The sequence below is a fragment of the Mobula birostris genome, chromosome 1, assembly GCF_030028105.1.
Source record: "Mobula birostris isolate sMobBir1 chromosome 1, sMobBir1.hap1, whole genome shotgun sequence".
NCBI lineage: Eukaryota > Metazoa > Chordata > Chondrichthyes > Myliobatiformes > Myliobatidae > Mobula > Mobula birostris.
The window spans coordinates 150,244,421-150,261,446 of record NC_092370.1 but is presented as its reverse complement, the minus strand read 5'-3'; the positions used below and the strand labels follow the sequence as shown (position 1 = coordinate 150,261,446).

General features: G+C 46.3%; 1 protein-coding gene across 7 annotated transcripts in view; it reads right to left on the bottom strand.

Annotated features, from left to right (window-relative positions):
- The window catches only part of LOC140200467 (stAR-related lipid transfer protein 9-like), a 396,482-nt gene extending 393,271 nt beyond the window's left edge, over window positions 1-3,211 (bottom strand). For 5 of the 7 annotated variants that reach the window (XM_072263850.1, XM_072263869.1, XM_072263879.1 and 2 more), the window contains exon 1: window positions 2,876-3,211. In XM_072263850.1, the coding sequence (XP_072119951.1) occupies window positions 2,876-2,922 (47 nt within the window). In that variant the 5' untranslated portion in view covers window positions 2,923-3,211. The remainder of the gene's footprint in view (window positions 1-2,875) is intronic. The other 2 variants (XM_072263822.1, XM_072263832.1) reach the window with 1 other exon arrangement.
- Window positions 3,212-17,026: the final 13,815 nt, after the last annotated feature.

Here is a 17,026-nt window from a genome sequence, read left to right as displayed (position 1 = left end):
CCACTCCCTCCAACCGCACCTGTCCCCACTCCGTCCCCCTCCCTCCAACCGCACTCATCCCCACTCCGTCCCACTCCCTCCAACCGCACCCATCCCACTCCCTCCAACCACACCCATCCCCCTCCCTCCAACCGCACCCATCACCACTCCGTCCCCCTTCCTCCAACCATTCCACTAACCCTTGATCATAAAAACATAGAAAACCTACAGTACAATACAGGCCCTTCGGCCCACAATGCTGTGCTGAACATGTCCTTACAGCTTAAAGCTTGCATGAAAACAATTCACCACTGCCTTTCCACCATCTTGATTCTGCCTCCCCATCCATCTCTACCTTATCCCTCCTATCCCCTTCCATTATCCTCCTCTCCTCCATCCACTCTTCCCACTTTCACCAATCTCTTTGCCCCCATTGCTTCATTACCTTTCTCCTCCCTTGTCCCCACCCCCTCATCCACTCCCTTCTCATCTCCCCACACACCCTCCCCTCCTTACAACTCACTTTCACCCCTCCCAACACCTCCCTTATCTCCGCACACCACCTTACCCCATCCTTCACTTCCCTACTCCACCACACCTCATCCTTCCCTTCCCCACTCCATTCCACCCCACCTCACCCAACCCCTCCTTTCCCCACTCCATTCCACCTCACCTCACCCAAACCCTCCCTTCCCCATTCCATTCCACCCCACCTCACCCAACCCCTCCCTTCCCTTCCCCACTCCATTCTACCCCACCTCACCCCTCCCTTCCCCACTCCATTCAACCCCACCTCACCCAAACCCTCCCTTCCCCATTCCATTCCACCCCACCTCACCCAGCCCCTCCCTTCCCCACTCCATTCCACCCCACCTCACCCAACCCCTCCCTTCCCTTCCCCTCTCCATTCTACCCCACCTCACCCCTCCCTTCCCCACTCCATTCCACCCCACCTCACCCAAACCCTCCCTTCCCCACTCCATTCCACCCCACCTCACCCAACCCCTCCCTTCCCCATTCCATTCCACCCCACCTCACCCAACCTCTCCCTTCCCTTCCCCACTCCATTCCACCCCACCTCACCCCTCCCTTCCCCACTCCATTCCACCCCACCTCACCCCTCCCTTCCCCACTCCATTCCACCCCACCTCACCCCCTCCCTTCCCCACTCCATTCCACCCCACCTCACCCCTCCCTTCCCCACTCCATTCCACCCCACCTCGCCCAAACCCTCCCTTCCCTACTCCATTCCACCCCACCTCTCCCCTTCCCACTCCATTCCACCCCACCTAACCCCTCCCTTCCCTTCCCCACTCCATTCCACCCCACCTAACCCCTCCCTTCCCCACTCCATCCCACCTCACCCAACCCCTTGCTTCTCTTCCCTTCCCCAATGCATCCACCCCATACCTTCCTCCCTTCATTCCTCCACCTCACCTTCATTTTCCCACCCCAGCCCCACAATCATCTCCCCACACCCAACTCTCCTTCATTTCCTTACAACTCCACTTCAACCCCTCCCCAACTCACTTTTACCCCTCCTCTCACACCCACCCCTTCATCCCTCAATCCACCTCACTCCACCCTTCACTTCCATACTGCACCCCACCTCACACCAACTCACTGCAGCCTGCCCCTCACCCCTAACACCTCCCTTCCCTTCCCCACTCCACCTCCCTCTCAACCCTCCCCTCCCTTCCCCACTCACCCCTCCCTTCCCCTCCTCACTCCACCCTCCCCTCCCTACTCCACCTCCCTCTCAACCCTCCCCCACTCACCCCTCCCTTCCCCCTCCCTTCCCTTCCTCATTCACCCCTCCCCTCCCCCCCCTTCCCCACTCACCCCTCCCTTCCCCACTCCACCTCCCTCTCAACCCTCCCCCACTCACCCCTCCCTTCCCTACTCCACTTCCCTCTCAACCCTCCCCTCCCTTCCCCACTCACCCCTCCCTTCCCCACCCCACTCACCCCTCCCTTCCCCTCCTCACTCCACCCTCCCCTCCCTACTCCACCTCCCTCTCAACCCTCCCCCACTCACCCCTCCCTTCCCCCTCCCTTCCCTTCCTCATTCACCCCTCCCCTCCCCCTCCCTTCCCTTCCCCACTCACCCCTCCCTTCCCCACTCCACCTCCCTCTCAACCCTCCCCCACTCACCCCTCCCTTCCCTACTCCACTTCCCTCTCAACCCTCCCCTCCCCACTCACCCCTCCCTTCCCCTCTCAACCCTCCCCTCCCCTCTCAACCCTCCCTTCCCCTCTCAACCCTCCCTTCCCCACTCAACCCTCCCTTCCCCTGTCAACCCTCCCCCTCTCAACCCTCCCCTCCCTCTCACCCTTTCCTTCCCCACTCACCCCTCATCTCTCACCCCTCCCTTTACCCTCCCCTCTCCACCTCCCTCTCACCCCTCCCTTCCCCACCTCCCTCTCACCCCTCCCTTCCCGTCAACCCTCCCCCTCTCAACCCTCCCTTCCCCACTCCAGCTCCCTCTCACCCCTCCCTTCCCCACTCCACCTCCCTCTCACCCCTCCCTTCCCCACTCCACCTCCCTCTCACCCCTCCCTTCCCCACTCCACCTCCCTCTCACCCCTCCCTTCCCCACTCCACCTCCCTCTCACCCCTCCCTTCCCCACTCCACCTCCCTCTCACCCCTCCCTTCCCCACTCCACCTCCCTCTCACCCCTCCCCCACTCCACCTCCCTCTCACCCCTCCCTTCCCCACTCCACCTCCCTCTCACCCCTCCCCTCCCCACTCCACCCTCCCCTCCCCTCCCCACTCTCCCCTCCCCACTCTCCCCTCCCCTCCCCACTCTACCTCCCTCTCACCCCTCCCCAGTCCACCCTCCCATCCCTTCCCCAGTCCACCCTCCCATCCCTTCCCCACTCCATCGCCCCCTCACCTCTTGCTCAGCGGTCGGACTCTCACTGCCACTTTCACATTCGCCATGGTTGAGTCACAGGAAGATACTTTAATCCGCGGATCTTACTGACATCCTCCAAAAGCGCAACCGGCAATGCCGCCGAGCCGAGACCGACAACCGTGCGGGCTCCGCTCATCAGACCGCCAGCCCCATCCCACCGGCCGTTCCCTCTACTCGGTCCGCATCGCGCCGAGGCGGGGCACGAGGTGTCAGTCAGAGCGCGGACACGGCGAGGGGCGGGGCGGGGGGATGTCAATCAGCTCCGTCCAGTGCTGCCTGTCAATCACGGGGAACTCAGCGCCTGACGGCAGCAATTGTTCTGTTTCCCCTCTCAGCCACGCAGTTCTGATCCCTTGCTTGTGGTGGGAATGGAACTGCACCTGAATTATGTGTGTAGTTCGTATGTTGCAATACCAGCATGCAGTTGAAGCTGTGTGATGGAAAACCCAGAGAGACCATAAGACATACAGCAGAAGGAGAATGTACATAAACTGTAAATAAAGTATATATCAAAATACATATATGTCATCCTATATAACCCTGAGATTCATTTTCTTGCAAGCATTCACAGTAAGTACAAGAAACACACCAAAATCAATGATAGACCGCACCCAAAAAGGACAAACAATGTGCAGAAAACTACCAACTATGCAGATACAAAAAGAAATAATAATTATAAATAAATAAGCAATAAATAGCAAGAACAAGAGATGAAGAATCCTTGAAAGCAAGTCCATGAATTGTGAAAGCAGTTCAGCGACGGGATAAGTGAAGTTTAAGAGCCTGATGGTTGAGGGGTAATAACTGTTCCTGCACCTTGTGGTGTGGGACATGAGGCTCCTGTACCTCCTCCCTGCTGCTTGAAGGGTAATAACTGTTGATGAACCTGGCGGTGCAGGTCCTGAGGCTCTTGCACCTTCCTCCTGGTAGTGGCAGTGAGAAGAGAGCATGGCCTGAGGGGTGGTGGTCCTTGATGATGGATGCTGTCTTCCTGCAACAACGCTCCTTGTAAATGTGCTCAATGGTGGGGAGGGCTTCTAGTCTGCTCTACCATTCCATCTTGGCTGATTTATTACTCCTTTCAATGCCATTCTTCTGCCTTCTCCCAGTAACTATTGACATCTTTCACTAATCAAGAAGCTATCAAACTCTGCTTTAAATATACCCGATGACTTAGCCTCTAAAGCTGTCTGTGGCAATGAATTCCACGGGTTCACCACCCTCTGGCTAAGTTCCTCCTCATCTCTTTTCTAAAGGAATGCCCTCGTATTCTGAGGCTGTGCCCTCTGGTGGGTCCAAGACTCCTCCACTGTAGGGAATTATCCTCTCTAAGTCCAACTTATCTAAGCCTGTCAATATTTAATAGGTTTCAGTGAGATTCTCCCCTCATTCTTCCAAACTACAGTGAGTACAGGCCCAGTACAATCAAACATTCCTCCTACATTAACCCTTTCATCCCTGGGATCATTCTCATGAACTGCCCCTCGATGCTCTCCAATGCCAGCACATCCTTTGTTAGATAAGGGCCCCAAAACTGCTCACAATACTCCAAGTGTGGTCTGACCAATGCCTTACAAAGCCTCAATATTACATCTTTGCTTTTATATTCTAGTCCTCTTGAAAAGAATGCTAACATTGTATTTGCCTTCCTTACTACCGACACAAGCTGCAAGTTAATCTTCAGGGAATCCTGCACAAGGACTCCCAAGTCCCTTGAATCTACTGCCTATTTAGAAAACTATCTACCCCTTTATTCAATCAAAGTGCATGACCTTTCACTTCCCTACACTATATTCCATCTGCCACTTCTTTGCCCATTCTCCTAATCTGTCAAAGTCTTTCTGCAGATTCCCTGCTTCCTCAACATTGGAATAGAGAACAGTTCAGCAGGGGAATAGGACCTTTGGTCCACAATGTTCTGCAGAACCAACTTAGTTGTAATTTAGCCCTGATAAGTGAGAGGTATGTATTTTGGAAACACTAATAAAGATAGAGTATACCGTACACAGTGAATGACAGGCCATTCGGAATACTGAAGAGCAGAGGGACACTAGCATGCAATTCAAGGAATTCTGAGATGGTGGTGCATGGTGAAGAAAGTGTAGAGATGCCAGCCTTCATTAGCCAGGCCACAGAATAGAAGAGAAGGGAGATACAACTTTATAATGCACTGGTTAGGTTTCAGCAAGAATATTGTGTGTTGTTCTGCTTGCCCCAGTAAAGGAAGGATTTAATGGCACCCGAGAGGGTGCAGCAGGGATTAATCGGGATGTTGCCGGGAATGGAGTATCACAGTTACGAGGAAAGATTGGAGAGACTGGATGTGTTTTTTTTGGAGCAGAGTCAACTGTACCTCTTCCTAGAGATGCTGCCTGACCTGCTGCATTCACCAGCAACTTTGATGTGTGTTGTTTAAACTATGCTGTGTTACTTTACACAAACAACAGGAATACTGCAGATGCTGGAAATTCAAGCAACACACATCAAAGTTGCTGGTGAACGCAGCAGGCCAGACAGCATCTCTAGGAAGAGGTACAGTCGGCGTTTGAAGCCGAGACCCTTCGTCAGGACTAACTGAAGGAAGAGTTAGTAAGAGATTTGAAAGTGGGAGGGGGAGAGGGAGATCCAAAAGGTGTTTGCGTTTTTACTGCAGTATGCCTGTTGTTTGCATTTTTACTGCTGTGTTCACCAGTAACTTTGATGTGTGTTGCCTGAATTTCCAGCATCTGCAGTATTCCTGTTGTTTTTATTTTTACACATCCAGTTTTGAAAATATGTAAGCAATGTTAATGAATTTGCACTGCTCTCATTCAATATTGCCTAATATTTTTCAAATCAATTTCCCTGACAAAGGAGGGGTGATTGATATGTTTGTGGCCTAAGGTCGAAGGAGTCAATTTTAGAAAACCTAGCACATTTATTTTTCAACATAGTCCCCGCCTACATGTACACACTTAGTCCAGCGGTCGTGGAGCATACAGATCTTGGACCTCCAGAAATTGCCCACAGCACGGGCGATTGATAAGTTCATGGCCTAAGGTAGAAGGAAATGAGCTATACAGCTCTCGTTACATGCAAATGCAGTTTAACGCTTTGAGTGATTATGCAGAAAGTTTGAGGTTAATAAGGGTGATTGATAAGTTCATGGCCTAAGGTAGAAGGAGATGAGTTATTAACTTCAAACCTTCTGCATAATCGCACAAAGAGTTGAACTGCATGTGCATGTAACGAGTAATATGCATAAAATGAAAGTAGCCAAAAAACATTGTTCAAATGTTCCTCAGATGGCAGAGTTAAAAACTGGGACGCAGAAGAAACAAAAAGACACAGCCAGTTTGGTTGGGGCTGAAGACAGATCAGTGACTGAGCAAAGTGAGGAACGAAGGCAGAGAATTCTGAGATACTCAACAGGTCAGACAGGAAAGGTCAGGAACTATCAACACTGAGGAACTTAATGAAGGGCACCAACTGAAACTTTAACCCATCAATCTTGCAGATGGACTGGAATTTTCAGTGCTGCAAATAAAACAGTCATTGGGATCTAATTTCACGTTAATTTAGAGCACCTCATTGTCAAATCCACAATATTTTTATTTTTAAAAAAACCACAGGTGTTATTGAGTAACAGCTACATTCTGCCATCTAGTGGAGATCTGAAAAGGCATTTGAATGCAACAAGTCATATTAAAATTGCAATTTAAATGAATGGTTTCATTCTTCTGTGCTTGTTTTCCAAAGAAAAGAATATCTGGGCCTTATCATGATAAATTACCCTGACCTCATTTCAGTGCGAGACCTGTGGAGCAAGGGTTATTTTACAGAACAATTAACCAAATGTCCACATATGGTAATCATCTTACTTATCAAAAAAGATATCAATAATTATCAACTTGCATTTCTACATTATATGCTTACATGTTTAAATATTCCTCGGCAAAATTCAAGTGTGTGGTGTACAGTATATCAAAATGTAATGTTTGGTCAAAGAGGTAGTTTTAAGGAGTTAGAAAAAACAACTACTGGAGGAATCCAGCAGGTCTGGCAGCATCTGTGAAGGCACAGGGATGGTTGATGTGTTTGGTCAAGACCCTGCATCAGGACTGAGAGAGGAGAAAGCTAATTTAAAGAGGTGAGAAGAAGGTGTAAGGCAGGAGGTGGGTGGAACCAGTTGAAGAGGGGAGATGGGGGTTGGGGAGTGTGGCGAGCCATCGGGACATTCACAGTGTTCTCCTTGGTGAACAGGCTGTTTTATGTGTTTTCCATTTCCTTATTTCCCATTGTCCAATCACCTCCCTCTCTAGAGATCCCACACATTATCTCCTACCATTTCTATAACAACGGAAAGTTTTACAATCTGTTATGAAATCAAAATTTCTCAAAATCAATTTTCTCCTTTCTCAGGAACTTTGTAGACATTGGATGCTGATTCATAAAAACCTCCCAGTCATCTACTCTACCGCCAGCCCTTGCCATTTTGTATTCCTGACTTTTCAATTTCAAACCATCCTTGACCAGCTCTGTTAATCATGAACAGAGATGAATAAGACAGAGGAGAAAGAGAAAAAACACTTGGCTGATGGTGGAAATCTGAAATAAACACTTAGTGCGTGGGACAGCATCTGTGGAGAAAAAAATGAATGAATGCTAGAGTTTGATTACCTTTCATCAAAAATGGTCAGTTCTAATTCAAACTATAAAAGCTGAAACAGTTGAATACAATATTGAGCCAAGAGGGCTATCATTTGCTTAGATGTCAAAGAAGATGCCATTCTTCAAGTTTACCATACGACATGGGAGCAGAATTAGGCTCTGTTAAGCTCTGTTAGAACTTTGAGACCATGACATGTTTCCTGATGTATGAAGAATGTTGGTCACAGACCATGGGTACTGCGTACAACCTGTCTATGTGACGTGTGAGCCAGCATGCAAGCCAGGGCTGCTGCCCACACAGCGGGCTCACCCTCTCCAGGCAGCTGCTGAATCCAAAGGGACACAGAGACCAATACTGTTTGGCACCAGCAGCAACACGGGAGTTGCCAGTCAGCAATTAACTCAATGTAAGGACTCCACCTCTGGAATTTTCCTTGGGGTTTACTCCGGAAGCCTTCTCCATGAGTGGGTATAGCTGCAAGGCAGTGGGAGTCTTAATATCAGAGTTTTCCTTCTCCAAGATGAGCGGTCAACCAAGGTTGATGAGCTGCATCTGCCTGACACGACTGGTTTTAAGATGCCAATAACTTGCCTTTGTCCCCCCCCTGTTAGTAGAAATTGTTCTCCTGGGCTTCGTATCTAAGCACACATGAGCCACGGGAGGTGGATTTGATTGTCAGAGGCTATTTGAGATGCACACTATTGGGAACATTGAATAGGTAGCTTATCCCCACCATCTCCCCTGGCTATGACAACCTTAAAGAACCACCTGATGTAACAGACACAAAATGCTAGAGGAACCCAGCAGGTCAGGGAACATCTATGGAGGGGATTAAACAGTTGATGTTTTGGGCTAAAACCTTTCAGCAGGTTTATTCTGTCCATAGAGGGAATACATTCCAAAACTTGCCCTTTAATCCTTCCCATCATCCAAGAACCTCAAAGTTCTTCTAAGTAAAGGAGCAATTTATTTGCACTTCTTCCATTTCTGTGTGCTCTATGTAGCATCTATGGTCTCCTCTCTACTGGAAAACACCTGCATTCAGTGACAAAGGTGACTGCCATTTTGATTCTCTGTCCCTCTGTCATCATGCCCGGTCCTGGGCCACCCACACTGCTCAGGCAAAGATCAATTCAAGCTCCAGGAACAGCATATCATCTTCCAACTAGACACAGAACAATCCTCAGGATAACATTAATTCAACAATTTCAGAGAGCCAGCCTTTCCAATTTCAGACCACTCCTGACAAAAGTTCTTAAAGCATATGGCATTAACCCTGATTTTCTATCTTTACACATTCTGCATATTTCCAGCAGTTTTGTGTTTATTCCCAATTCCGCGGCCACCATGAGTTATAATGTCTATTTTGAGTCTTTTTCCATCTTTGCTGATACGTACAATATGAGTGGAAGAATCTGGAGCAGGAGAATCAAACTCAAGGCTCAGGGTGCTCTGCCAGTGTTGAGTTCAAATTTGTCAAAAAGACAGCAATTCCTATCATTTATCTTTCACATTTATTTATTAGAAAATGGTTCTTTTATAAATAGCTCAATAAAATTGTATACAAAATGTTCATTTGTTTAGAGATAGAGATTTATTACTATACAGCTGACCAAACAATCCTAACTCTGTTCACCCATTCCCATGGAGTTCACATCAGGACTCTGACATGGCTGAAAAGACTCATCTCACTGTACACAGTAATAGCTTGTAAATAATCATTGTATATACACAAAGGTCATGGTTTTATGGCTCAATATCCACTGGCGGAATGAACCACCAATACACACACTCATTACCTGCAGATTCAGCAATCTGCATGCTTATGACAGCTCACTCAAGCTATAATGGAACACTGACACACTGGAAAACAAAGGTACAATTGAAAATACACAGACACTCCTGTAAACATTAACAATCCTTCACAGTGGTATCCTACTGAGCAACGCTCAAGACAGGCATTAAATAGAAGGTACAAATTGAATGATATGGTTTCACAAGGGCAAAACTGTAGAAGGATCTTGTTCACCTGCTCCAGTTACTTATATTAAAACACACAGACACTGACACAGACACAGACAGACACACACACACACACACACACACACACTCCAAAAACAAATTTTACAATATGGATTGCACTCTCTGGAAGTGCAATGTTAAGAAATTCAATGTTAACTTTCATAAACTTAAACATGAAAGGGAAATGTTGTGCATGGAACAGGGAGTATCTTTTAGTTGTTTTTTAAGCTAAGTATCTAGCACAGACATTATAGCCTCTGTTAGAGAGAGAGGCCTCTAAATATGGACATGTAAGAGAGAATAGTTAACAGGGAAAGAAGTGCGGAAATAGTACTGATAGAATTGATTGAGCTGGCACTGACTCAAAGGGGTGAATGGCCTCCTCCTGTGTTCTAAGGATGGATGAGATGGATGTTGCTGCTGAGCCTCATGCAGACTTCACCCCAGCTGAGGTTTGTTAGGGTCAGTGGATACTGCTACCAGAGTCCCTATCCTTCTCAGCACAGGTCTGACCCTTCCCATACCAGATCATGTTCATTAATACTGAGTCAACACTCTGTCATAAACCTGGTGCAGTCTTCACCTAGAAACAACACATTATCACAAGAACATGTTGTGTATTTAATATCTCAGTATTTGAGTCATCTTGTAAATATATTGTTCAATTTATCATTCTTGTCCATTCGGGGTTATGTGAATTGCATAAGTCATCACACTACACGTGATACATGTGTACCTCACTAAATTGAACTTGAAGTTAGACCCACATTCCTGGACTCAGGTGTCTTCCTTGATGATGAGGTATTTTTAAACCAAACCTGAGATGGCTATTGATCTATTGAAGTGCAGCAAGATGTGTGAACTAAAACAAATGCAGTAAGGAACATTTAGTAAAAACACAGACTAGCACATACAAACTGTTGAGTATAAAACAAGGCAGTAAAGGGAGGAATTCATGAGTTCATAAAGAATGAGTAATAAAAATCATTAAAAATGCAGAAATAACTGGCTTTGTTGGCAAAATTGATATGTTTGACTACATAAAAGATAACTGAACTATGCATAATTCAACAATATTTTGAATCAAATGATATAGCTAATGAGGAGCAAATACCTATTTTGCTGAGTACTTTGGGTTTAAAGGCATTCAGTTTGCTTCAAAGTTTAACTGCTCTAACCAAACCAGCAGAAATGAGCTTTGTCAACGTAATGATGGAACATTTAGAACCAAAGCCAAGTTGCACTTTCGAAAAGAGCACGAATCTGCATGCTGTTGCTGAAAAAACTGATAATGATAACAGTGACACAAGACTGTGTAGCCTTAAGAATTAACATGTGAAAATTAACAATAGACAAGCTTACACCAGAAGTGAACGGCAAATTAATTAAAATGGAATTAGACACTGGTTCAACTGTTTCAGTCATTCCACAAAATGAATTTGAGAGACATTTCAAAGATACTAAACTAAAGCCTGCAAATAGAAACATTGGAAACTTGCGGCATAATACAGGCCCTTCGGCCCGCAAAGTTGTGCCGAACATGTCCCTACCTCAGAACATGTCCAACTAAGTACTTACAGTGGAGAAAGGATAACTCCTGTGGAAATGACATTTGTGACATTTGTCACAGTGAAGAACAACAACCAATGAGACACATTGAGCTTGTACGTGGTAAAAACAGGAGGGCCAGCATTGTGGGAATGTGATTGGCTGAGACAACTACAACTTGATTGGAGATCCATCCACCATTTGCATGCCACATCCCCTGTAGTGAAGTCATATGAAAGCAAACTAAGAAAGATACTGAATGATGGCACAGTTCAAGGGTAGAATTGGAAAACTCAGATATATCAAGGGTAAAATAGTATTAAAGGTAAATGCTGCACTTAAGTTTTGCAAAGCCTGTCAGTTCCTTATAGTATCTGTGATAAAGTAGCCAGTGAGCTGGATCGCATGGAGGCTGAAGGAATTCTTTCCAAGGTTGAGTGGAGCCAATGAGCAACTCCAGTGGTCCCAGTAGCCAAAAAGAATGGGTCTGTCAGGATCTGTGGTGATTTTAAGGTCACTATCAACCCAGTACCAAAGGTAGATCAAAACCCTCTACCCAAGATGGAGGATATCTTTGCAAACCTTTCTGGAAAACACTTCAGCAAAGACAGAGGTGGAAGAAGAGTCCAAGGTGATGCTGGAGAGGTGGTAATGGAGGACAAGGAATTGGCAGACAAACTGAATAAGTATTTTGCATTAGTCTTCACTGTGGAAGTCACTAGCAGTATGGTGGAAGTTCCAATTGTCAGGGTGTGAAGTGTGTGAAGTTACCATTACTAGAGAGAAGGTTCTTGAGAAACTGTAAGATCTGAAGGTAGATAAGACACCTGGACCAAATGGTGTACACTCCAGGGTTCTCAAAGAGTTGGCTGAAGAGACTGTGGAGAGATTCTTTCAAGAATCATTGGATTCTGGAATGGTTCTGGAAGATTCAAGATCCTGACAGACCCATCCTTCTTGGCTACTGGGGCCACAGGCATTGCCCATGAGCTCCACTCAACCTTGGAAATAATTCCTTCGGCCTCCATGTGATCTAGCTCACTGGCTATTTTATCACGGATGGTACAGTATAAGAAACTGGACGGGCTCTGCAAAACTTGGGTGTGGCATTTACATTCCTCAAGGGAAAATCTTGCCTGACAAATCTGTAGGAATTCTTTGAAGAAATAACAAGCAGAATAGGCAAAGGAGAATCAGTGGATGTTGTGTACTTGGGTTTTCAGAAGACCTTTTGACAAGATGCCATACATGAGGCTGCTAAACAAGCTATGTGTCACAACCATGGATTCGGCAGTGCAGTAGATACGGCAATTGCACTTGTGAATATGCATGTGTCAGCTAATTATTATTTCATTGTGATAGTATTTAACTCCATACTTGTCGCTGTAGTGTTGAGACTTGGACACAGCACAGCAACGCTTCACTGCCTGTTTGCATTCGGCCCTCCCTGAGAGATTGGACTGTCAAGTCAACTGACTCTGAAGACTGGCAGTAATCGTTTAATGTTTAGTTGCTCTTTTCAGCCACAGTGTAAGCTTTGTTTTTCCATTTGACAGCTTTAGTTAGTGGCCCCGTTTGGCTTAGTGTTTATTGTTTTCTTTCCCCTTTAACATTGTTCGCATTAAAGTCTGTGAACTATCGACCTGCTTCAGTGTATCTCACTCCGCACTTGGTCCGTATCTGAACCGGGTAACAGCAAGTATCGAACAACAAAGATGGACCCAGCAGAGAGAGAGCAGCTGACCTTGGCCGTGAGATTCATTGGTCAGGTAGGAGACAAGCTACAGGCAATGGAATCTGTTCTCAGTGAAGTTACGGAGGCAATGAGGCAGATAACCCCGTGCCGCCAAGCCCAGTCTCACTTGGAGGTCCCTAGCTGCAACTGTTCAACAGCTCACCGCAGATAATCAGACTCAGGTGATTTTCGCACTCACGGCTGCCGTCCACGAACTTACTGTGATCAGCCAGCATCAGCTGACAGCCATTAACATTCTCGCCAACGCAATTCTGCAGCCTCAAGCTGCCTCAGTCCCACTCCCAGCATCTCGCAGGTCCTCCTTTTCTGCTGCCTGACAATCTCTGCTACTAATGCTCCTGCGCCTGGACCAGAGCTGATTCCCACATTCGGACCCCCACGGACACCGGCGTCCGTACAAGAACCGAGTATTCCACCACCAGACAGATATTCTGGTGATCCCGATGGCTGCAGGAATTTTATTACCCAATGCGAGGTGACTTTCCAAGCCCAGCCTGGTTGTTTTGGTGATGATGCGCGAAAACTGGCATACATGATCAATCTTCTTGATGGACCTCCGCTCGGCCTGTTCAATGCTTTACGGGAGCAAAGACGCCTCGCAGCCCAGTCGTTCCGACATTTCGTGGCAGAGTTAAGAAGGGTTTTTGATCTTTCAGTACGGGGTCAGGAGGCTGCCCACCGACTCTTGGATCTGCGTCAAGGCAGAGGAACGGTGAGAGCCTATGCAGTTAAATTCAGTACCCTTGCAGTAGGAACAGGTCGGAATGGGAGATCTCTCATCACTGCCTTCCAGCATGGACTGGATGCAGGGGTTCGGCATGAGATCGCTGTCCAGGATGAGCAGGATAGTCTGGATGACCTGATTAATCTGGCTATTCGAGTTGACAATCGGGTGACTGAGTGGCGCAGGGAAAGAATGTTTCAAACTTCCTAATCACCTGATCACCATCTTTCCTCGCCCTCTCCCCCTCCCTCACCACCCAGCACCCAACTCACGGAAGAGCTTATGCAAGTGGGGTGCATGCACCTGTCTCAGGAGGAACGAGAGTGGCGCTGGAGAACAGGTTCCTGCCTCGATTTTGGTGATCCAGGACACTTCCGTGCGGCATGTTCCAAGCGTGCAGTAAAAGAGAATACCCGTCAGCAGGGAGGAGGAAAACAAAGCCTACACTGCAGCTGAAAAGAACAACTAAACGAACCAAACAATTAAACGAATATCGCTAGTCTTCAGAGACAGTTGACTCAACAGTCCAATTTTTTAGCCAAGGTCGAATGCAAACAGGCAGCGAAGCGTTGCTGTTCTCTGTCCAAGTCTCGACAAGCATTATGTTGACAAGTATGGAGTTAAATACTATCACAATGAAATAATAATTAGCTGACACATGCATATTCACAAGCGCAGTCGCCGTATCTACTGTGCTGTCGAATCCGTGGTTGTGATACTATGAGCCCAATGTATTACAGGAAAGATTCTAGCACGGATGAAGCAGTGGCTGACTGGCAGGAGGCAAAGAGTGGGAATAAAGGAAGCTTTTTCTAGTTGGCTGCTGGTGACTAGTGGTGTTGCACAGGGGTCTGTGTCAGGACTGATTCTTTTTATGTTATACATCAATGATTTGGATAATGGAATTGATGGCTTTGTTGCAAAGTTTGCAGATGGTATAAAGATAGGTGGAGGGGCAGGCAGTTTGTGAGGACGTAGAGAGGCTATAGAAGGACTTGAACAGATTAGAAGAATGAGCAAAGAAATGGCAGATGGAATATAGTGTTGGGAAGTGTCTGTTCATGCACTTTGGTGGAATAAATGAAAGGGTTGACTATTTTCTAAATGGAGAGAAAATACAAAAAAACTGAAGTGGAAAGGGACTTGGGAATCCTTGTGCACGATTCCCTAAAGATTAATTTGAAGGATGTGTCTGCAGGGAGGAAGGCAAATGCAATGTTAGTATTCATTTCAAGAAGACTAGAATATAAAAGCAAGGATGTAATGTTAAGACTTTATAAAGCACTGGTGAGGCTTCACTTGTAGTATTGTGAGCAGTTTTGGGCCCCTTATCATAGAAAGGATGAGCTGAAACTGGAGAGGGTGCAAAGGAGGTTCATGAAAATGATTCCAGGATTGAATGGCTTGTCATATGAAGAGTGTTTGATGGCTCTGGCCCTGTATTATATAAGAACATAAGAAATAGGAGCAGGAGTAGGCCATCAAGCCCGCCGAGTCTGCTCCGCTATTCAATAAGATCATGACTGATCTGGCTATGGGCTCATCTCCACCTACCTGCCTTTTCCCCATAACCTTTAATCTCGCTACTATGCACAAATCTATCCAACCTTGTCTTAAATATACTTATTGAAGTTGCCTCCGCTGCTTCATTGGGCAGAGAATTCCACAGATTCACCACTTTCTGGGAAAAGCAGTTCCTCATCTCCACCCTAAATCTACTCCCCTGAATCTTGAGGCTATGTCCCCTAGTTCTAGAGTCACCTACCAATGGAAACAGCCTTCCTGCCTCTTTCTTATCTATCCATATAACCATATAATCATATAACAATTACAGCACGGAAACAGGCCATCTCGGCCCCTCTAGTCCGTGCCGAACTCTTACTTTCACCTAGTCCCACTGACCTGCACTCAGCCCATAACCCACCATTCTTTTCCTGTCCATATAGCTATCCAATTTAACTTTAAACGACAACATCGAACCTGCCTCAACCACTTCTGCTGGAAACTCGTTCCACACAGCTACCACTCTCTGAGTAAAGAAGTTCCCCCTCATGTTACCCCTAAACTTTTGCCCTTTAACTCTCAACTCATGTCTCTCCCATTCTCAATGGAAAGAGCCTATCCGCGTCAACTCTATCAATCCCCCTCATAATTTTAAATACCTCTATCAAGTTCCCCCTCAACCTTCTATGCTCCAAAGAATAAAGACCTAACTTGTTCAAACTTTCTCTGTAACTTAGGAGATGAAACCCAGGCAACATTTTAGTAAATCTCCTCTGTACGCTCTCAATTTTATTGACATCTTTCCTATACAGTAATTCGGTGACCAGAACTGTACACAATACTCCAAATTTGGCCTTACCAATGCCTTGTACAATTTCAACATTACATCCCAACTCCTATACTCAATGCTCTGATTAATAAAGGCCAGCATACCAAAAGCTTTCTTCACCACCCTATCCACATGAGATTCCACCTTCAGGGAACTATGCACCATTATTCCTAGATCCCTCTGTTCTACAGCATTCTTCAATGCCCTACCATTTAACATGTATGTCCTATTTTGATTAGTCCTACCAAAATGTAGCACCTACATTTTTCAGCATTAAACTCCATCTGCCATCTTTCAGCCCACTCTTCTAACTGACCTAAATCTCTCTGCAAGCTTTGAAAACCTACCTCATCATCCACAACGCCACCTATATAATCCCTTTCATAATTTTATGTTTCTATAAGATCTCCTCCCATTTTTCTATAGGATCTCCTCTCATTCTTCCATTCACCAGAATCAGAAGAATGAGGGGTGACCTCAGTGAAACCTATCAATGATGAAAAGCCTTGATGGAGGGGATGTGGAGAGGATGTCTCCTATGGTGGGAGAGTCTAAGACCAGAGGACACAGCCTCAGAATAGAAGGATGTCCTTTTACAACGGAGATGAGGAGGAATTTCTTTAGCCAGAGAGTGGTGAATCTGTGGATTTTTTTCCACAGGCAACTTAGAGGCCAAGTCTTTATGTATATTTAAGGCAGAAGTTGATAGATTTTTGATTGGTCAGGGCATGATGAGTTATGGGGAGAAGGCAGGAGATTGGGGCTGAGAGGAAAATTGGATCAGCCATGATGAAATGGCCAAATGGACTAATTCTGCTCCTACATCTCTTATGGTCTAACTTCTCCTAAACCTCACTGCAATATTAAAAAGATTAGAAGATTATGGGCTCAAAGCATGATGTAACAAGTGTGAATTCTTTAAACCAAGTGTAACCCCCAGGTTCGGTGGGCTGTGTTAGTCTAGGGAAAGACACTCTCCTGCCTGCCAAACTTGTGAAATCTCATTTGTGTGGACGCTGCGTGATGTTTTCCCGTTACAAGTCAGTACCACAAAATAACAAACAGTACACCATATGCAATTAAACCATTTAACTTTA